General features: G+C 40.4%; 1 protein-coding gene across 50 annotated transcripts in view; it reads left to right on the top strand.

Annotated features, from left to right (window-relative positions):
• The window catches only part of CAST (calpastatin), a 111,846-nt gene that overhangs the window by 42,188 nt on the left and 46,961 nt on the right, over window positions 1-22,697 (top strand). For 16 of the 50 annotated variants that reach the window (XM_072790212.1, XM_072790196.1, XM_072790137.1 and 13 more), the window contains 5 exons: window positions 15,208-15,267; window positions 19,295-19,360; window positions 20,037-20,078; window positions 21,911-21,967; window positions 22,305-22,418. In XM_072790212.1, the coding sequence (XP_072646313.1) occupies window positions 15,208-15,267; window positions 19,295-19,360; window positions 20,037-20,078; window positions 21,911-21,967; window positions 22,305-22,418 (339 nt within the window). The remainder of the gene's footprint in view (window positions 1-15,207; window positions 15,268-19,294; window positions 19,361-20,036; window positions 20,079-21,910; window positions 21,968-22,304; window positions 22,419-22,697) is intronic. The other 34 variants (XM_072790319.1, XM_072790309.1, XM_072790205.1 and 31 more) reach the window with 3 other exon arrangements.

Here is a 22,697-nt window from a genome sequence, read left to right as displayed (position 1 = left end):
ACATGCTAAATAAAGTATGTTGATACAACTCCATTACTGTAGCTAGTCGTCATCAGAGTCCTGGAATATAACTATACTCATGCTAAAATATGTAATTATCTTGCGTGCTTTGACACATGCATCTTCTCATAATATTTTATTTACAGAGATGTATCAAAGGGCTTGGTCTACAGCAGAGGATTGAAACTGGTAGCCAGAGTTTTCATCTTCTATGATTCATAACTTCTCTTTTATATTCATCATCTCTTTAGTTATCGCTGTCTTCATTTTTTTTTTAAATATTTATTTGTTCATGAGAGACACAGAGAGAGAGAGGCAGAGACACAGGCAGAAAGAGAAGCAGGCTCCATGCAGGGAGCTGGATGTGAGATTCCATCCTGGGACCCCAGCATCACGCCCTGGGCCGAAGGCAAACACTCAACCCATGAGCCACCCAGGGATCCCTATCTTTAATTTTTTTATGTCAAAACTTATCCAGTAACTCTTTCTATGTACCTGGAATAGAAAGGGCATCTCCTGTCAGAATTCAGACTAATATTTTTAGGCATGCACAATGTATTTTAAATGTTTGAAAGCCTTTAGATGGGGAATGTACGCTCTACTTTGTCACCAAGCCCATTACCCTCTCTTCATACTGACTTGATTCATTCACATCACCTAGCACATATTTTCATTTGAATTTTAGACCCCAATCTACAAAAATAGACAAATAATTATTTTTCTGAAAATGTGATTAGTCATTTGAAAATTGGATCATTTATACATACACACACACACACACACATACACACATACAGCTGAGCTGCATACTGGATGTGTGTAGCATTAGGATTTCTCTCTTGGTCCAGAATACCTGCCTATAAAATGATAGCAACATTGGGATTGGAGATGTCTGTTGCATGCTCTTGCCTTACAGTGTAAGACAAGGCAATAGAGGCATAATCACAGGTACCAAATGTCCCTGGGTTTTAGAACACATAGACTGGAGAGGATGAATATTGTTGAGGTATTGCAGGGCTGTCTTCTTAGGGAACATCTAGGCTTTTCATTAACTTGGACTGGCAATATCAGCACCAAAAATCTTCCTTTAAAAACTGGCTGGAAAGTATTTTTGCAAAATAATTTTGTTAATCTATCCTAATATCTTATGTAGTCTGCTTCCTTCCTTGTAGCTCAGTGAAAGTATGAAGAGACTAAGTTTGTCACCAGGAAAAAAGGTGCCAGTGGATAATGGATGGTAGAAAACAATGGTTATTTCACTGACCTCCCTATAAAGCCATCTGGTTTTCACCTATCTAAAGCAGTGATCCTCAGCATCAAGGAGGTTCAGAACCACCTGAGAGGCTTACAGCTTTTTAGTCCACAGCCCTTCTTCCCTCTTCCTCCCACTCTTTCCCCTTCATAGGTTTCTGAGTGTTCATTGTCTCCCTCCTCCTCCCGTACTATCTGTGAGTGACCTGTCCTGGACCAAGAATCACCGAGCTAAGGTGTTTGAGCTTGGCCAGTTACGTTGCACAGTGGTTTGACATAACTTTGATTGCCAGGAAACATTGTGCACGTTTTTAATACAAAATGTTTAAATAATTACAAACTATTTCACAGTTTCTACAGCTCATATTAGTGATTATTTTTCCCTAGCAGTATTATAAAATAAATTACCATCCATAAGATATCTTACTGTAAATGTGAGTTTTAAATCAATCAGTAATTAATCATCCTTGGGGATTTTAGCCATAAAGTATCTACATCACTAAGAAACAGCATTCCTCCTTGCTGAATATTCAGAGATCCAAAAGGAAAGGTTGATTTCTTTTAGCTATTGAGTTTGAGCCTTCCCTTGCCTTCAAGAATCTTCTAATTATTGCAGTGATTGGTGCTGAATTACTCTCATATAACGTTTTCATGGTGAGATAGGATTCTTAGCCTCACAAATTAGAATTGTTTCCCTCTGTAGTCCTTCCGACAGTCATATTGTTATATCTCTTCAAATATTTCCAAAGATTGAATATGATGAACAGTGATGTACATATTTGCAACTAAAATCTTTTCACAATACCCCAACAGACCTCTAGTTGAACTAGTGGTAAACCATATCTTCCCTGTGTATGTGTAACTTCTCCACATTCTCCTACAGACTGCCACAAATAAATAAAATAACGGTTTTTTCAATAGGAAAAAATAAAAGCTTAACATTCTAGCTAGTGCTGATAATCTGAAAATAATTCTAGAATGCTCTGGGGGAGGGGTTAGGTCCAATAGCATGTATGTCATTTGGAAGACATTTCCAGGATCTGATATTTAAAAATAAATAGAATGAAATCATCCATTTATTAATTATTGAACAACTATGGTGGTAAGTGATTTACAAAGGGTTTCATTGAATCCTCTTAAGAGTTACAAATTTTGTGGGGCACCTGGCTATCTCCATCAGAAGACCACACTGACTTTTGATCTGGGTTCATGAGTTTGAGCCCCATGCTGGTGTAGAGATTACTAAAAATATATAAACTTAAAAATTTTTTAAAGAGTTGCTTGCATATTTTGCAACTAGGTAAGAGGGTACTAGGACAATTTTATAAATGAGAAGACTAAGGCCCAAAGAGATTAAATAATATACCTTGGGTCACACAGATAGCAAGGTTTTATTTGATTCCAATGTTCTTTTCAGTGGACTGGTCTTATAACATTTTCCACTCAGTGGCTTATATCTAGGTAGTTTAAATAACAGAAAGAGGAATGTGTATCTAAAATTCAAAAAAGCACTAGAAATCAATATTGTGTTCTCTCTATTGTTATACTCAGTATCTTAATATGGCTGAAATTCTCTGATGGATGAGGTTTCCTTTTTGCGTGAAAGGGAGTATTGTGCACTGGAATTAGCAAATCATAGTTTTGTTGACAGAGTTTCATTAGACACTTAAGTAGACAGCAGAGAATGGATAAATTAGCCATCTTTGAACATGAAATTTTAAAATTGAAGATTAAATAGTACATAACTGAGAAGTTCCTTATGTAGGAAATACAGAACTTAGATAAGCAACAATGTTCATCAATTCAAATAATCAATTACATCCATTTCAAATGAAGCTTACTTTTAAAATCCATTCTTGGGGATCCCGGGTGGCTCATAGTTTAGTGCCTGCCATTGGCTCAGGGTGTGATCCTGGAGTCCTGGGATCGAGTCCCACATCGGGCTCCCTGCATGGAGCCTGCTTCTCCCTCTGCCTGAGTCTCTGCTCCTCTCTCTCTCTCTCTCTCTCTGTGTCTCTCATGAATAAATAAATAAATAAAATCTAAAAAATAAAATAAAATCCATTCTTCTATTTCATTGATTTTTTTTTCCTAGGAGAAAGTGGGATAAAGTGCAGTGAAAGGTACTGTTATTATTATTCCTGTTTTATAGATGAGGAAACTGAGATTCAGAGGAGTTAAGGAATTTGCTTAAGTTCACACAACTGGTGTGAGCTGGAATTCAAACTCAGGTGTCTGCCTACAGAGCCATTCTCCTAACTACTAAACAGCAGTACTTCTTTAAGATTTGAAAAGATTAAACATGCTGTCAGTAGACATTTGTGAATTTGTTTTGCTTATATGGTTTCTGTAATGACATTTGATTTCACTTTATATTTTCATTTTAATTATTTGAAAATCAGCTTGGACAGGTTGATAGCAACCTTGTTATCATTCCTATTATGTAAGCAAGCCGTGCTTCACTTGGGAAGCTAGATGGTCATGTGGCAGGGCCATACCTAAATTTCCACATGATTGGTTCTTCATAACTTCCCTCTAGTTTTCTGTTAGAGTTTGTCATCCTTGTAGAGATTGAGGTTAGAAGTTGGTTTTATAACATAAGGACTTATAAAAGTTCTCAAGTTCTCTCATTCTCCATTAGGCCTACACCTGAGGATTGAATTTGAAAGCCCCATGGAAGCCAAGCTGAAAGGTTCTGAGAGCTCAGAATTTTTTTTTATACAGTAAACATGCTCTCAGTAACCATATATGCATTAATGAGGGCATAATCTTTTAGGATTTATACAAATCCATGCTTTTGCTACCAAAATTCTTGTTCCTGCATTGAATAGAATGTAGATCTAGAATATAGATCTAGAATGTAGATCGAATCCAAAGAAAATACCATAATGTAAAACAATACTACCCTTTTTTTTATTAAGAGAGGTAAATAACATTTGTGAGTAACTTCTCAGAGCAGGGCTGCCCTAGGGTGGCTGGTATTAATAAAATTTTTAGGAATCTCTGATTTGGGGCAGCCCGGGTGGCTCAGTGGTTTAGCACCACCTTCAGCCCAGGGTATGATCCTGGAGACCCTGGATCAAGTCCCACGTCGGGCTCCCTGCATGGAGCTTTCTTCTCCCTCTGCCTGTGTCTCTGCGCCCCCCGCCTCTGTCTCCCATGAATACATAAATAAAATCTTTAAAAATAAAAAATAAAATAAGAATTAAAAAAATAAATAAAAATCTCTGATTTGGATTTACCATGTGCTAGGCACTGAGCCAAGCACTTTTTAAACATACCGTCATTTAATCCTCACTGGTTTTATACCCATTTAACAAATTAAAAACCCGCATTTAGAAAAGTTGAGTAGCTTGCTGAAGTTACAAGCTGGAATTCGACCCCAGGTGTGTGGGAGGCTAACCACCCCTATTTGCCATTTGAACATCTATCATTGGGTACACTATTTAATAAGCTTTACATCTTTACAGCATAAAATATCAGAGAGTTGCTGAACTATAGAATTTTCCGGCCTAACAGTTTACTGATGAGGAAATGGTGTTCTAGGGAGGTTAAGACTCACGGTCACACAGCTCTTCAAGGGCAGTCCTCCTCATTGTTCACTATGTATATTTTATTATGCTGAAATCATTTGACTCACAGTCTTATGGAAGTCCTGGCCAGACAGACCTTTTGTAAGGTAGGGATAAGAAGAGGAAAATACGCTGTCTTTTCCATATAACTTCTCTGCTTTATCTTGGACAAAGTCAGACGTAGTTGGAGTTATTTCATGCATCAGAAAAAAGCAACTAGAATCCCGAGAAGCGTGAACACAACTTCAGAAAAAAAAAAGCTGCTCTTTTCTACTCTTTGATGACTGAACTACGCTGTGCAGCTTGCCCTTTCCTTTTCCCACATAATAATTATCATTCCAGAAAACAGAAACAAACACTGGAAAACTTGGGTGTGCAAAGCAGTGCAAGTTGCTGTACCAGAAGTTTAACTTCATGCCTTTTGTGGATTTTTTTTTTTTTTTTTTTGAGTACTTGGGGTGGCCCAGTGTCAGAGCTAATCATCAGACACACATAGGGTGTGGTCAAAACTTCTCTAATCTCTGGCGTGGATTTAGCTCCCAGAAGAGCTGTGGCTATTGTCATGGTTGCCAGGCAACGTTTGGATGTTTATTTTGAAGTTTGCCCACATGTTGCATCAGAGGCCAAAACTTCATGTGCTCTCCTCTTCCAAGAGCAAGAAGAGCCTAGAATTCTATTTTTATCTTAAGTCTCTGTGTCCCTTTTAATATGTTTCATCAACGTACAGTCTACTCAGTTGAGATGGAATCCTGTTTCCCACTGAGTGTTCAGATTGCCTCATTTTGCAGTACTCTACTCCATCTCACCTACCGCACGCAGGACTCAGTATCTCTTCCCACCTCTGAGGCTTGCTTAAGTAGTTTTGCTCACTTGGAATGACTGTCCTGTCTCAGCCTCTATCTCTCAGATATTTTAATTTTTGGAGAAAGAAGAGTCCACTTGTTATAGCAAAGTTCATGGGCATCTCTGTCATAGCTGTGCTTAAATCCAAGCCCTGGTACTTCTTAAGTGTGAAATCTTAGATGAGTTACTTAACTTCTCTGAGCCTTAGTTTTCTCATTTATAAAACACATGGGTAGCCCTGGTGGCTCAGCGGTTTTGCGCCGCCTTCGGCCCAGGGTGGGATCCTGGAGACCCGGGATCGAGTCCTGCATCAGGCTCCCTGCATGGAGCCTGCTTCTCTCTCCCTCTGCCTGTGTCTCTGCCTCTCTCTCTCTCTGTCTCTCTGTCTCTCATGAATAAATAAATAATTTTTTTTTAAAAACCCACAGTTAATGGTTACCGCCTAGGGTTTTTTTGAAGATCTACTGAAATCAGACACACAAAGCACCTGTCACAGTTCCTGGTACAGGATAGTCTGTGGTCCCCACCTCCCTGTTGACGACACCACAGTAAATAAGAGTTTCATTCTCTTTTGTGAAGCCTTTCCTAACCATCTTCCAAACACACATGTCAGAAGTAATCTCCCTCTTCTCATCCCTTGTAACATCATGTTGTACTTAAGATCCTATCACAATCGACCTTATCTCGTATTACGTACACTCTGGGGTGTAAGTTGGTGCCATAAGTAGATCCATTGACACAAAGTAGATCTGCGTGTTCTCCCTCAAAGAGATGGCTCCCCTTCATTCCTAGATGACCCATTGTTTGTTTCATTGGAATCATGTCTTGTGTTACAATTAAACACCATTGTTCTTTGTTGGGTGACTACCGAAGCCCTCCCCAAGAGCACCATCATCACGCTAAATAATTAAAGGCATTGCAAGAATGTGTGCCCTGGTTTGACAGCGTGGCAAACGACAGACAAACTTAAACCTCTGCATATTCATTTCCTGAAGTGAATTACCTGCCATTACAGAAAGAAAAATGTAAATCTGATCCCCTAAACAGTGTTTCTGAAGAATGTCCGTGCTTTGCTCAAAAAGCCCCTGCCTGTTGTTTGTTCCAGGTGTTTTACAGGAAGCAGCTGAGGGATGTTTTTGTGTATACATGCTTTTTAAATTTGTACAGCTCCCTTTTGAAGGCAGTGGTGATGGAAATGACTCGATTTTTAATTATGTTTTTCCAACCAGTTCTCTGATTTGTGCTTTGAATAAAATTTCTGGTGCTTGAGTAAAACTTATGTACTTTTGCTTTTGAGCCATCAGATAATACCCTTGTGTGTATTCATGCACAAATTCATCATTTATTTAGCAAATACTTGTTAGGCAACAACTGTTGCCAGGCTCCGGGGATGTGCAACAGCTGAGCCAGGCACGGCCCCTGACCTTGTGGAGTTCAAGTTCAGGTCTGTCTTATAATTCTATGAGGAAAGAACTTCTTTATAAAAAAAAAATCCATCATTTTCTTTCTTTCTATTATTATTTGAGACGTGTTATTGAGTAAGATCTTATTTGTAGTTCAGTAACGAATGATTTGGTTCTCTCATGTGCATCTAGCAGAACTAGTTCGAAAAGTTAAAAATCAGTTACTTATTTAATTTAGAAAATGTTTAATATTTATTTTTGTGTTTTGCCCAGATTGTCTTAATGTTTGGTATCTAACTTGACCCCCCACGATAACTGTAGAGTGCATAGGGTTCCCATTGTGGAAAACTAGATGCCTAGCAGGTTTAATGGGCTTGCTTATGGAGTCAGGGCCACTGAGAAGCCAGCAGGCTGAAACTTAAGTTCGTTATCTATCTATTTATTTATTTAAAAGATTTTATTTTTATTACTTATTCATGAAAGACACAGAGAGAGGCAGAGACACAGGCAGAGGGAGAAGCAGGCTCCCTGTGGGGAGCCTGATAAGTTTTCTAATTTAATTATGTTCCTGATTCTAGCTTAAGAAAGAGGTATTAAAGCTTTATCTTTGGGGCTCCTGGGTAGCTCTGTTGGTTAAGTGTCCTGTTCTTGACTTTGGCTCAGGTCATAATCTTAGGGTCCTGATCATGGAGGGGTCCCTCCTCTTGGGCTCAGCAGGGAGTCTGCTTGAGATTCTTTCCTCCTTTCCTTCTGCCTCCCCCCACCCCCGCTCCTGCTCAGATTCACTCTCTCTTTCTCTCAAATAAGTAAGTCTTTAAGAATAAAACCTATGTCTTTGTTAAAATGAGATTTTATTTATTTTTTAAAAGATTTTATTTATTTATTCATGAGAGACACAGAGAGGCAGGCAAGAGACACAGGCAGAGGGAGAAGCAGGCTCCCTGCAGGGAGCCAGGTGTGGGACTCAATCCCAGGACTCTGGGATCACACCCTGAGCTGAAAGCAGACGCTCAACCACTGAGCCACCCAGGCGTCCCTTAAAATGAAACTTTAAATGATGATCCCATCAAAGGTTGGAATCAACAATGATTTTTTTTTTTTTAAGTTTTACTTAAGTAATCTCTACACCTAGTGTGGAGCTTGAACTCATGACCCAAGATAATGAGTTGCATGCTCTTCTGGCTGAGTCAGCTAGGTACCCCTCAACAGTGATTTCTTTAGCTCCTCTCCGCTACTATATACTTAGCACTATGGTAGATGTTGTAGGGAGCAGAAATGGCCCCTGTGTCATGATCAGTTTATAGCTTCATTGATACCATGTGATATATACTTAGAAATGAGCTCAGTAACCCTCTAACATAGAATGTGACTAAGTGTCCAAGTGAGAAGTACAAACATATATAGGGGTTGAGAAGGTAGTAGGAGCTAAAGCAGATTCAGGTGTTGTATCTTGAGCTAAATCTTCAAGGGTAGGAATGGGTGGGGCCTGAGCAGGGAAAAGCCTTCCTAGGCAGTGGAAGTAGCAAGATGAGAGGCCCAGAGGAGGAAGAGAGCATGATGGCGATGGTGGTGGTAATACTAACCAGCGTTTGCCCATTGCTTACCGCTTGCCAAGCAATGTTATAACTAGTTCATGTGCATTAACTCACTTACTCTTAACCTGAATAGGGGGACAATTCTTACTATTCCCATTTCACAGATGAGGACACTGAGGCACAGTAACTTAGTTGAGGTCGCACATGAATTCACTATCAGCTGAAATTCCACCAGACATTCTAGAGCCCAGAGCCCCCATCACACACTTAACCAGTGAGTTATGCTGCCTGATGAGACAGGAAGGACACCATCCTATCCAACAAGAGGACCTAACAATCATGAATATTTATGCCCTTAGTGTGGGACCCGCCAAGTCTATCAATCAATTAATAACCAAAGTAAAGACATACTTAGATGATAAGACACTAAGGAGACTTCAACATGGCGGAGGGAAGGAGGGGTGGAGGGAAGACACAGTATGGGTCATAGTGAGAGAAATAGTGGAGTAAATATGTTAGAATAAATAATGGAGCCTAAAGTTCAGTTAGAAGGCATTGGACCTTATGTAGGACACAGTGTGAAACTGTTGAGAGCTTACTCTTTCATCACAGTGAGAATATGGCACACATTTTTTCAGATAAATTAGGCAGCCAAAGAAGGAATTGGAAGCGAGAGAATGGGGCAGGCCAGGGGGTGGGAAGACAAGGCATGGAAACTATTAGAGGGCCTTGATGTAATCCAGGTGTGGGAGGTACGCGATTAGACCAGGAGTGTGGGTGGCAGTAGCGATGACAAGGACAGGATGGTGATGAGCACTGGAAGCAGCACTGGGCCTGAACCCAGGTGATTCAGGGCCGGATGAGTTCCTTACATTATGTCATTTGGCCCTTAGAGCACCTGCCGAGGCAGGTGGTTTTACTCCCAAGGAGGCTACAGGAGGTTAATGTGGATTAATAAGTGCTGGAGCAGGAGTTAAACCTTTCTCGACGTCCTCATCTTAAGGCAAAGTAACGTAGTCTGGTGATACAGTTCGGCTGCCTCTTGTGTAGAGCACTGTTCACGTGCTGAATGGTAGTTAAAGTCCTAGGAGAAATCAGCTTTCTGAGGAAGCATCAGTGTAAGAGAGAAGGTGGAGGGCTTGTGACTGAGGTTGAAACAGAGAAGAAGGGAGCAATCGGAAGAGGCTTCCAGAAGGAAACGGGTTCAGAGGGTGGGGGAGTTGCTCTGGCACAGCAGCCACGGGGGATGCAGAATGGAACTGTGGATTGGTCAGCAGGTGCAAGAGGTATGTGCATACCTGTGGCAGGTGTTCCAGTAACGCTCCATAGCAGAGGCAGGCGGATGTGGGAAGGGTGGTTCGTGCTGTGGGTGGGAGGATATGGGGACGCTGCCCGGCAGGGGTGGGGACAGGAAGATGGGTTGGGCTCAGGAGCACCGGTTGACTCATCTGCTGGCCTGCTGTCTGTACCAGGCCAGCCGGGGCTGGAGGAGAGCAAGGGGAGGTCGAATGACGTGAGGGAAGACAGCAAGCACTCCTGCAAGCCAGCTGGCTGCACCTGCGAAGACCTGGGAGCCTTCTGGCACCCCCGAGCAAGGGAGGGGGCTCTATTTTTGTGGTAGATGGAGAACTGAGGAGCTGAGGAAATAATTATTTTCATCAGCCAGATTTAATGGCAGTGGAATGGATGAGCTAAGTTCCTAGGACCCAGACCCTCCGAAGGGAGCCTTTACCTTCCCAATCCAGCCCATCCAGCAGGGCCTGTGGGTGGTCACAACCCTCTGCAGTCGCACCAGCACCGCACGGTGGTTGAGGTTGGTCCTTACCAGACACCCTGCAGAGTCCAGGAATAGCCGTGGACAGAAACCCACCCTGGGTAAGACTGGGGTCGGCAGAGGAGCGTACCCAACGACTGCCCTTCAAAAGGGACGTGCTCTAGGGAGGAGGGATTCCCGAGACAGGTACATGGTTCCCTGCCTGAATAAGGTGCTAGAAGTGGATGCAGAAGATGCCCATGGGGGCTGCTGCTGGACGTTGTAATCCTGGGCCTGGGAGCTGGCAAGATGCACCTGAAAAGAAGGGCATGTGGAGGTTGGGTATTTTGCAAAGAGAAGCAGCACCAACCTGCAGCATGTGTGTGAATAAAATAAAAAGGGAGCGATGGGTGAGATGTGCTCTGAGAAGGGGGTGGCTGGCTGCCTAGAGCTGCTGTTCTGCACTAGAAGATGGGGAGAGATTAGAGCCTGGGGGTCTTTACAGGCAAGAAAAGGGATTTGGGCGTGACACAGCTAGTCACCTCTGGTCTGCTTTAGATGGGAGCCAGAGTGCAACGCAAGAAGATCAGTCTGTCCAAGATGGGTCAGAGAGGTAAAAGGACCTCGGGAGACCTTTGCAAAATAGATGGGCAAAGGGGAAGCAGTTTCTTTTTTTGTTTCAAGTTTTTATTTAAATTCTAATTAGTTGGGACTGGCTGGGTGGCTCAATGGTTGAGTGTCAGCCTTCGGCCCAGGGCGTGATCCCAGGTCCTGGGATCGAGTCCCACATCAGGCTCCCTGCGAGGAGCCTGCTTCTTCCTCTGCCTGTGTCTCTATGTCTCTCATGAATAAATAAAAAAATCTTTGAAAAAATAAAAATAAATTCGAATTAGTTAACATAGAGTGTAATTTGGGCTTTAGGAATAGAATTTAGTGATTTATCACTTACATATAACACCAACCTCTCTCAGGAGAGGGCATATAACAGTGCTCATCACAGGTGCCCTCCTGTTTCACTCCCTACATCTCACCTCTAGCACCCCTCAGTTCTCTATAGTTAAGAGTCTGTTTTTTAGTTTGCCTCTTTTTACCCCCATATTCATCCATTTTCTTTCTTAAATTCTGCATATGAATGAAATCAAATGGTATTTGTCTTTCTCTGATTTGTTTCACTTAGCATAATACCCTCTACTTCCATCCATGTGGTTGCAAATGGCAAGGTTCATTCTTTTTGATGGCTGAGTAATATTCCATCACACACACGCACGTGTGCCCACGGCCCACATCTTTATCCATTCGTCTGTCTTAAAAGCATGCCATCTTCCCTCATATCTGTAATCATTTACTATAGTGAATTTCCAAATTTCTCACTGTAGCAAGTAAACTCATTTAAGAGATTTTGTTGAATGATGCTCAAAAATGCATGTCATATTAAGTACAGGGTTAAATGTTTTTTTCTAGGCTGCAATCACTCTCTCATCAGCATTGGTTTATTTTAGTGCAAGTTTACAGTACAGCAAGATTATTTGAGATGGGCCTGAAGCTGACTTAGAACTCGAACATTAGTTTTGTCACATAGGATTCTTTTCCTACCTCTGTTGGAACACTTCTTTGTAACATGAACCTGTTGTGGGTTTATGTTTCTGGACTCCAAGCTCTTGCAGGGCAGAGCTGGCATTGTCCTCATTGTGTGTAGTCAGCCCCCAGGTCGTGTTTTAAAATAGCAGTGGTTGAATGGGTGGGTGGAGAATGATTATAATGTACTTTTTCTCTGTTTTTTGTTACTCTGATTTATGCTTTAAGTTTATAAGTGACCAATAATACTCTGGATGTGAAGAGTTCTGCGTGGGTCACTTGGGAAGGAGAGTGTTGTTAGAACTGCACTTCATTCTGATTGCCAGCACTAATCTCACAGAGATAGTTTGGTGTGTATGAGCTCTGATGGTTGTGCTTAAAATTGGCCCTCGATGTTAGCCAGACTGCCCATGTAACGCAGCAGAGTCACTGGTGCAGAATTCAGGTGGCCTAGGTCCAGCCCTGGCACACACAGCTCCCTGTCCCTCCCCTTGCCAGCCTTTGCCTGGCTGATGCCCACTCATCCTTTAATCACCACATCACTTCCTGAGCATCCCCTGTCCCGACTGTCTCATGAACTAACTCTGATTGCCAGGTCTATGTTTTCATGGGAGTCTGTGATTTTCCTTTATAGCTCTCGCCACAAGTAATTATTGCAGTGATTTTTCTATTAATGGCCTCTCTGATGAGGCTGAAAGTTCCACAATGGCAGGAACATGTCTAGCAAGTTCACCACTGTGTTCCTGTCACCTGGCACCAACTATGTGCTGGATAAGTACTTGTGGGTCCAGTGAACTGTGGAACATTTGACAGGGCACTTAACCTCTATGAGATAGCGCTTTCTCCAACTGTTTAAAACCTAGCAGAGGTTTATCTTTAAAGTGCTTCAGTTCGAAGATTTTTGGATAAATGCTTCAAAAAATGTTAACTATCAGTTATTCACACCGATGATTAGAAATTTAAATAGTACAGAAGATTGGAGGTGAAAATGTTTTCAGTCCCTCACTAGAGATAATAAATATTAAAAGTTTATTCTCTTTATAAATAGAATAAGATACAACAAACCAGAGTTTACTGGGACTTGAATGGGTTCACCATAGAGTGGGATTATTTTCTTTATTTTCAGTTCCCATGAAGTAGCTTTCCTATTTCAGTTTCAAAATATTTAGTGGCTTTGTAATGGGATAGAACTTTCACAGAGGGATCTGCTGAGAAAAGGTGCTGCCGAGGCCTTCAGGTAAATTCCCATGATTACCTCTCCATGCTTATTGATGGCTATCCGTGTAGATTTTACTGTTCTCAGGTGAGGGGGCTTTGAAAGTCTATAGGATTTGAGGATCACATCCAGCTGCCACTTAATAAAGTAGTAGGGCAGATTGGAAACTCCAAGGCTATGTGATTTTAGGAATGTTTTCATAAAGCATAGAGGTTTAGAAATAATGTTTACCTAAGATTTGCAACTTAAATACACTTTTTAAAAAGAATTTATTTGAGAGAGAGAGAGAGAGGAGGAGCAGAGGGAGAGAATCTCAAGCAGGCTCCTGGCTGAACTCCAGAGCCTAATGCAGGGCTTGATCTCATGACCCATGACCTGAGCCAAAACCAAGAGTCAGATGTGTAACCAACTGAGCCACCCAGGCACCCCTAAAAGCACTTTCTTGTAGTGTTTGGTCTTTGATTTTTCTATGACTGAGGGAATTCATTAAAGGAATGGGCTGTGGCAAACAGGTACATTAATTTTCACAACTTAAACCTCAAGGAAAAATGAATATTTATGTGTTGGTCCATTAATTTGATGGGAAAATCTACCTTGGTACATCTTTCAGTTCTTTATCCCAAAGATAATGTTAGAGAGCACCATGCCTGCTACAGTGACCAGGTTTGGTGTATTTTGGTGTGAGGGGGTACCCAATAGGTGCCTAAGGGTACTTAGGAATAAAGTTCATAAGGTTTGTTTGAAAAATCAATATACTAAAATTTTGGGCTTTTTACCTATAAGTTGTGATAATTTACCATTAGTGCCAATGTCCTCTACATTAAGTGAGGTCTGTGGGGAAGGTGTTTTTCTTCCTGGGCCATGAGATGTGGTAGGTTCATACAATCACCTTGGGCGGTAGTGTGGTGGGTGGGGGGAGCCGGGGAACCAGCCAGGATGGGCTCATCCTGCCGTGGGACTTAGCCTCAGAAATGGCTCAGGGCCAGACATCAGAGACAGGCTCTGGGTATTACTGGCAGGGTGGCAGCTGTTTACTGACAGCCGGTTACTTGAGAAGGCAACTTAGGCCAGATGGAATCCCTGAACTCTAAAACCTAACAGACTCAATATTAAGGAGGTTTACGTGAGCCTAGGTTGGAATTCCCAAAGGTAGCGATAGATTTAATATTAACCAGGGTAATGCAAGTAAAAGTCCTAGCATAACAGTTCCATGCAAGTATCCTTATGCACATCTTCCTGCTTGGGTGATGAGGTTGCAGGGACTCATTCTACCACCCGATTGCATCCCTAGGAATGGTGTGTCTTGAAACTTCACTTACCATTCATCACCTCTTGCCCTCCCAGGGAGGAGCCTGGACGAGACAGTTAATATAGCAGTATTTGCAACCCTACTCCCGTCTTCTCTTCCTTACATGACACTGAAAGGACAGTTCTGATCCTCCCAGATCTGTTTTCCAGCACTACATCCTGCTCCTTCTGTCTTGTATTATATCTTAGGAATAATGCATTAGTGATTTAATAAGCACCTACAACATGCCAGACATTTTATTATCTCAAATACTTAAAAGCCCCCAAAAGAGGTGTTATTGGCCTCATTTTTTTATAGCTGGGAAACTATACCAGTCGTTGGCTAGTCATTGGCAGAGCTTGCGGTTGAACAAAATTTTGCCTCATTTTAAAATCTCTGTGCTTTCTGAAAGTAATACAGATAATAATTAACATATTTACTGAGCACTTCTGCGTACCAGGTCGTAATAAACTTACAATGTAGTTATCTACTAAAGACCAGAAAATTGCCTAAGATTATTTCAGAAGTAGTTATGCTCAAAACTGGAACCCATTTGATCTGGTTATAGACAAAAGTCTTATTAAACATTCTTTAAAGTCCCTACTGGGCAATATCGCCGACTGGGCTTTTGTGGGAGTTGTACTCTGGAAGAGGTAAGACCAAGGTAGTTAAAAACAAATATGGTTAAGAGGAGCTGAAAGACAAAGTATGTATAAGACAAAGTATTTGTAGGTAAGCCAGAATCAGACTTTCTATTTCTTTACTTTCTAGGCGTCAGCCTCTTCTGCTTCTACCAGCAAGTCTTCCAGTATGAATCCCACAGAAACCAAGGTATGAAGAGTCTTCATGGGTGTATGTGGGTGAATGCCTTTAAGGGATTGTTTCGTAAAGCAAAACAAATGTAGATTAACTAATGAGTTATGTGTCCTAACAAGCCTAAGTTACGGAAGTGACCATTTCTTTCTAATTTATAGGCGTCTTTGGAAACTCCCCTTTGTTTTTAGTATTTGCCTCAAATATCAACTGTACACTTCTCCATTGTTTTAGAGTATCTAGAAAAGAGGAGTCCTCCAAAGATTTTTTTTTTTTTTTTTTTTTTTGGTCCTAGACTTGGAGTGTAATGATATGATCTAAGTGCATTTCTCTGGATCTCGCGAAAAATATGCATTCTTAACTTTTTATAAAATGGTTTTATTATCACAGCCATTTAAAACTCAATGTAAGAAAGAGAAAGTTTATACTAAGTTTACTCTAAGCGACAAGTGACACAGAAACTGTTACTTTGGATACTTCCTCAAATTTCTTTGTGAAATTTTAGTCCTGGAGGGCAAGGGCTTACTGATAAACCTTCAGAGCTCTATATGGGATTTATTCTAATAGTTATTTCTTGGGATTTCAGAAGAAAAAATAAAAGAATGTTGTCCAATGTAGTGGTCACAAAGAGTAGACCTAGTTCTGAAGAGTTGCCTGAAGCTGCCTCAATCCTCTCCCTTAGTGACCAAGTATCAAGCCGTTTCTTGGGATTCTTCTGGGGGTGGTGAATTAAAGCAGGAACATTATCGAGATGCTCTCAACTAATTTTTATGAGCCAATATTCTTGAGTGTTTTCAAGAGTTAGCCCAGCTCTATTATTAAGTTGCCCTTGTTTAAAATCACTGGCATGATTTGCTTTCTGTCTTGCTAGCCTGTGGTGGGATCCAATGCCATAATTTGGTACTGGCACTTGTACTTTGGTGCTGTTGGGATATCCTCTGGTCTCATGTTGAACTGTTTTTAAAGGACATTGCAAATATCTTGAAATACACTGTCAGATCTCTTATAAATGTCATCTAGCTTTCATCTTAATTGAAAAGTTTTTAACCTAAAATTGTTATTTAGTATTTTACATTTACATGAATTTTTTTTTTGTTTTCAAAATATGCATGACTTGAGCCTTCCTTCATCTATTAGTTGTCACTACTTACTTAGACCAAGTTTAATCTTAAAATATTTTTAAAAATCTGATCTCGGTCTTAAAATGATTTTAAGACCGTAGGAGAAGCATCAACCAAAAACAAATTATCATTGAACTCAGAGTCCATGAAAAGCAAAGAAAGGAAAGCCACAAATCTAAGCTTTTCTCTTTATTATTGTGGCTCTCATTTGATCCATTGCCTGGCTCTAATCCTTTGCCCCTGACTCTCTCTGTGCTCAAGGACCAATGTTTATTGTAGATGTGCCCTGTTTTCCATAGCAAGTGTCCACAAACCCTTCAGCCATTGCTAAACAATAATAATGAGAATTCCTGGCAGTTCTCCAGAACTGGAGGATAGGAGGAGAGAGAAGAAGGTAGGAGGCAAGAGGGAGGGAGAAGAATAAATGTCTTGATGACAAAATATCACCAATGGCTGCCTCAGGACCACTTCTGGCATCAACTCTTTGCTGGGTGGATTTCAGTCACACTGTTCTCATTAATTAGATTCATGTACTTCTGATGTTTGGGTCATAACATTTATCCTGGCCTTCTCTTGATTTTTGTGAATTTGAGCATATTTCTTCAAATATTTTAAGCTTTTAGACAAAAGATGTTATTTCATGATAGCTCCTATACCAAATTCTTGTCTTACTCTACATCTTTCAAATAAAAGTCTATCTACTTCCGAAGGGGGGTGATATGTCTAGATCTAAGTCCAACCTCTCTTGCCCCTGGCACATTATTATTTTTTTTAAAGATTTTATTTATTTATTCATGAGAGACACAGAGAGGGGCAGAAACACAGGCAGAGGGAGAAGCAAGCTCCTCACAGGGAGCCCGATGTGGGACTTGATCCGCGGACCTGGGATCATGCCCTGAGCCAAAGGCAGACGCTCAACTGCTGAGCCACCCAGGTGTCCCTCCCCTGGCACATTATAATGGGGGATCACAGTGCTGTGGTTAAAATGGAAGGTCAAATCATTTCTACTCAGGGTGTGACCCCTGCAAGACGATATAGTAGGAACCATGCAGCCAGATGGCCTGGTTTGGAATCTCATTTCATACCAGCCATGGTATTTGGAAACTCCCCTTTGCTTTGGTTTCCTTATTTGTACAGTTTGGATCATAGTACTTATTTCACAAGACTGTATAAGAACACAAACATGAAAGGGTATTAGATAGTGCCTGTCTCCCAGCAGGTGCCCAGTAGGAGCTGGCTAGTACTGGAGAGACAAGTGCACTGAAGTGATTGAGCACCCAAAACCCCAGCTCCACCCTGGATGTCCTTGGGAAGCTAACTTGTGTGTGCCTCAGTTTCTCATCCACAAAGGGGGAATGATGGTGAAGATGATGCACGTCTCATAGAATTATTATGAGGACTAAATGAGTTGGCACATGTGAAGTTTACAACAGTCCCTGATACTAAAAGATCATCAATAAACATTGGTTATTATCATCATCACTGTTGTGTTAAGCCCCACCACCTTCAGCAAAAATAAATTTAGGTAATGTATTAGCGACTAATGAAAATATGCCATTATAAGCTGCTTGCATGTGTGAGTGTGAATTCTTAATCATTCTGTAGATTTCTTCCATGCAAGATCTTGATTGCCAAATTAGAGTAGAAGCTATTAATAGATCCAAACCACTACAATACCGGGTAGCTTATTTTCCTTCTTAATCATTTACTAAATTGCATATGCGTAAGTTCAAAAAAGCATAGTAGCAGATAACAGAAACTAACAAAGATAGAGTATGAAAGGATCCAAAATATAAAATTTATTTAAAAATGTTTCTGTGATTATGAACTTTGTTTCCTTCCCAAAACAGTGTGTTGGTAAAACGAGGGTCCATTATGGGAGGAATGTATGTATCTTGATGGCTGAAGCACAAGACATGATAAATTAAGAAGATATTTGGTGTTGGCTTTTGTAGATAATAGAATAGAAAACAGGAGTTGAGGTTAATAGCAGCAAATAGATAAAAGGGAAAGAAATGGTGGGAGGCGTTAGGCCTAATTTTTCATCTTTGACTCTGAAAAGTTAAAAAATGTTCCAGTTTTATTCCAGTTTTCGTATCTTGCCTGTACCAAGAATTCATGTATGTACTGAAGGAATTGTGTTTTTTGATACAGATGACCTTTGGTTGGATAAAACTGTGTAAAATGCTCCAGTAAAGGGCCTGAGTCAGAGCCAACTCTTCCTCATCTTCCTTTTTTTTTTTTTTTTTTTTTTTAATAGAGAGCAAGTACAAGCTGGGGGAGAGCAGAGGGAGAAGGAGAGAAAGAATCTCAAGCAGGCTCAGTGTTCAGTGTAGAGCCTGATTGCGGGGCTCAATCCCTGGACTCTGATAACATGACCTGTGCTGAAATCAAGAGTCAGAAGTTTAACTGACTCAGGCATCCAGGTGCCCCACAACCAGCTCTTCTGAAACATTCCTAGAAATTTAGATTGTATCATGTAACAACAACAACAAAAATCTATATGCTATTTACAGGATTGTTGTGTAACACCATATTGACAACATTTCAGAGAACTTTTGGCAACACTAGCGACTGTTGATTTGATCATAACCAAATGTTAGACATAAAGGTGCAAAATAATGGCCCAAGCAGCCGGTACACAGAGAAGGTGAAGGAAAGGGGTCAGAAGTTAGTTATATTACTGGTAATCTTGCAGATTCTTACACGGTCAAAAAAAAAAGTCCAAATTGCAATATTTGCTTGAGCCTTTACAATTTTAGCGTCTGCAACTTCTTGGAGTTAACATACATATGCTGGAGTAGATAGATGGCAGTAGGTGAGTAGAAGGGGACTTGATATAAACATTGAGCCCTGTGATATATGTTATTTACTTGATTGTCAGATAAAATAAAATCACACTTGGGGCTGTGCTCTTGTATTAGGCTATTCCAGTCAGCAAACAGACGGGAGGACAGCATTCTCCTAACAAGAAAAGACACAAAAAACAGGTGATGTGGTTCACTGTACTAGGGGATATTTCTGTTTGCTAATGGCCACGTCAGCTGCTCAGCGCACGCTAATAATTGTAGTTCCAGATCTTCGGTAACTCTCACCCATCACAGACTTTCTGGTAGACCTTAGTGACCCATCACTGAAATTCTGGCGCTAAAATTAAATGTCTCTGCTTTCTGTACTCTTGGCTCTGTCACCATCCCATTGTTTTCACCATAGTTTCACTTTGGCAGCCAAAACCCGTGGTATTTCACTCCAAGGTGTATGTCTTTGCCTTTGAAGGATGAGGATTTGTATATATTTATATTATATATAATATATATTAGCTTATATATTAGCTACAATGTTTATTTATATATTAGCTAATATATTAGCTACAATGTTTGTAGGAATAAGTGTTTTCGTACCTTTGATACACATAACAAAAGTAAGCTGTAAATTGCTGTCTAAAAGTGAGAGCAAAATATTAGGTTGCTTAAGTGTTTATCTAAAGAGTTAAAATTTCAAGAAAAGTATAATAAACTGAACTCATAAAGTTTATATGTACATCAAAGTCATCTTCTTTGCACTTGCTTAATTGAAGAAAATCCATGTTAAGCCTTGTATACTATGTGTATTTTTTGCCTTTCTTAATTCCTTCCCTCTCTTCTTTCTGTATTTTTCTGAGTTTAGGCTGCAAAAACAGAACCTGAAAAGAAGTCACAATCAACTAAGGTAAGTGATTTAAGTCAACTAGTGAGTTCTTTGGATTCTTAATAATAATAATAATAATAATAATAATAATAATAATGAATAACCCATTTCCTCTGTTGGTGCTACTGAATGAGAAAAGGATATTTTTTTCAGCTAATTTAATTAATTTTGTATTATCTTTTAAAATATGGTTATATAGAGTATAAGTGAATAATTACAATAAGTACACAATAATTACAATAAGTATACATGGCTAAAATGAGTGTTTACTATTTTATACATGAGAACAGTATATTTCAGAAGGCATTTTGTTCAAATCTAGATTTTTGTTACTGGTGAAGTAACTGTTAAAAAACAGCAAAAATGAAAGAGAAAGGACAAAAGGTAACGAGTGTCCAATTACTTTAAAGATAGGACATCAAGAATAAATGTGTGTTTTGAACCCAGCACCTACATACCTTACAGATGTGAGCCTTTCCTAAGAGGCCTGCAGGTTTATCTTAACAGTCTTTTTTATTTTTTTAAAAAAAGATTTTATTTATTTATTCATGAGAGACACAGAGAGGGAGAGAGAGAGACACAGGCAGAGGGAGAAGCAGGCTCCATGCAAGGAGCCTGACCTGGGACTCAATCCTGGGTCTCCAGGATCGTGCCCTTGCCTGAAGGTGGTGCTAAACCACTGAGCCACCAGGGCTGCCCTATCTTAACAGTCTTATCTCAGTTTATAGAACTGGTTATCAGTTTCTCAGGAGACAGCTCCTGCTTTCCCTTGGGAATGCCTTCTCTGACTCATGGCTGTCTAGACTGAAAACCAGTCTACATCCATGTGGAGATGGACCCCAGAGTGTCTGTCTGCAGGCAGGGCAAATATTTCTCCTCTATAAAATGCTACACATTATTTATTTCAAGCAAGCATGCTTAAGCAAGTACTCAAGATAAGACCACAAAGGTGTCCTGTGGGAAAGCACAGAGATGTACTTTAAGAAAGCACAGAGCTGTAGTTAAATGCAGGCAAGGGTGAGGTCATCTGGGTGGAAGGTGAGACTTATCTGGTTTATCTAAGGGTTATCTAAGGGTTGCCCCCCTTAGAATGACAATTCCATGGTCCACTGTAGAGAAGGAATTCACCAGTGAGACGGAAATTGTCTACTATTCTATATTTAAGTTTTGGCTGTTTAGTCAACTCAGGAGAATTGGGTTTCTGATGTTACCTCGTCTAGTTATAATAGAGAAAAGACTGTAAATCGTTAAACTACAGTGTTCATCTCCTATGAAGGAAGATTTTTAAAAGAATTTCTAGAGGGGGTTCCCTATCAGTAAGTGCAGAGGTCCTAGGGATCATGTGACCTCTTTGTGATTAGACCTGCAGTTACCAAATGAGCTGTAGGAATTATGAAAAACAATAAGTTAGAAATACATACTTATATGAAAAATCATTCTAAATCAAATACTGTATTTTTCATTACTCTTAAATTGTCATTACTAGATGGTAGGATAATTACTGATGAGTAGCACGTGTGTATTTATCTAAACGGGTCTTTCCCAAGAGATGCAAATGGATCTAATTGGAATTTTTGTTTGTTTGTTTTTTTAAGATTGTATTTATTTATTTATTCCTGAGAAACAGAGAGAGAAAGAGAGGGAGAGAGAGAGGCAGAGGGAGAAGGAGGCTTCATGCAGGGAGCCCGACATGGGACTCGATCCTGGGTCTCAAGGATCACGCCCTGGGCTGAAGGCAGTGCTAAACTGCTGAGCCACCCAGGGTACCCAGAATTTTTGTTCTTGAGTCTACCTGGAAATAATATAAGAAAGGACTCCGATGTAATTGAGATTTTATCTTTTGAAATTGACAGCCATCTGTGGTCCATGAAAAAAAAACCCAAGAAGTAAAGCCAAAGGAACACAAAGAGGTAAATGATCGTCTTTAGGACTTGATATTTGGTGAAACTTTGTGTGTGAGGAATTGAATTCTGGACATGTTTGTTTTTCTAGTTAAAATGGCACCACCATGTGGCAATAGTAGGACTGGCAGTTTACTAATATTAGTAAATTGCTGAATTTGGAAGGATATGGTATTATTTCAAATTTTGTACCTAAAGTAAAATTGTATCACATTTATGTCCCATGACTTGAAGTTCCTACAATTCAAAAGTATATAGAATGCAACCATTAGGAACACTTGGCATCACATAGAGAAAGCGTCCGTATCTGTCATCTTGTTAACCACGTGATGTGTGTGTGTTTCAGCCAAAAAGCCTACCCAAGCATGCATCAGATACGGGAAGCAAGCATGTTCATAGTGAAAAAGCAGCTTCTAGATCAAGTGAGCAGCTGACATCAGAGAAATCAACAAAACCAAAGGTAAATAAATCAGATTGATAGAAAACACGACCATCAGCCAGGGAATAAGATGCAGGTCCTCTATCTCCATGGGCATGTGTAATTGAATCTCTGGAGCTATGCTGAATATGCTCTGTACTGTAATGATTTGGTGCTGTCATTTTACTGGCTTCGCAAGTACCCTTGTGGAAACTTTGCCCTATGAAAAACTTAAGAAGTACATCAGATGGGCTACAGGGACGTTCAATCTAGCTTTCCGCTGCCCGGTGGTATCTAGTCATGACTGTAGGGCAGCAGGCT

The sequence above is a fragment of the Canis lupus genome, chromosome 2, assembly GCF_048164855.1.
Source record: "Canis lupus baileyi chromosome 2, mCanLup2.hap1, whole genome shotgun sequence".
Taxonomy (NCBI): Eukaryota; Metazoa; Chordata; class Mammalia; order Carnivora; family Canidae; genus Canis; species Canis lupus.
The sequence above is the reverse complement of the archived record's forward strand: the minus strand, read 5'-3'. Positions and strand labels throughout refer to the sequence as shown.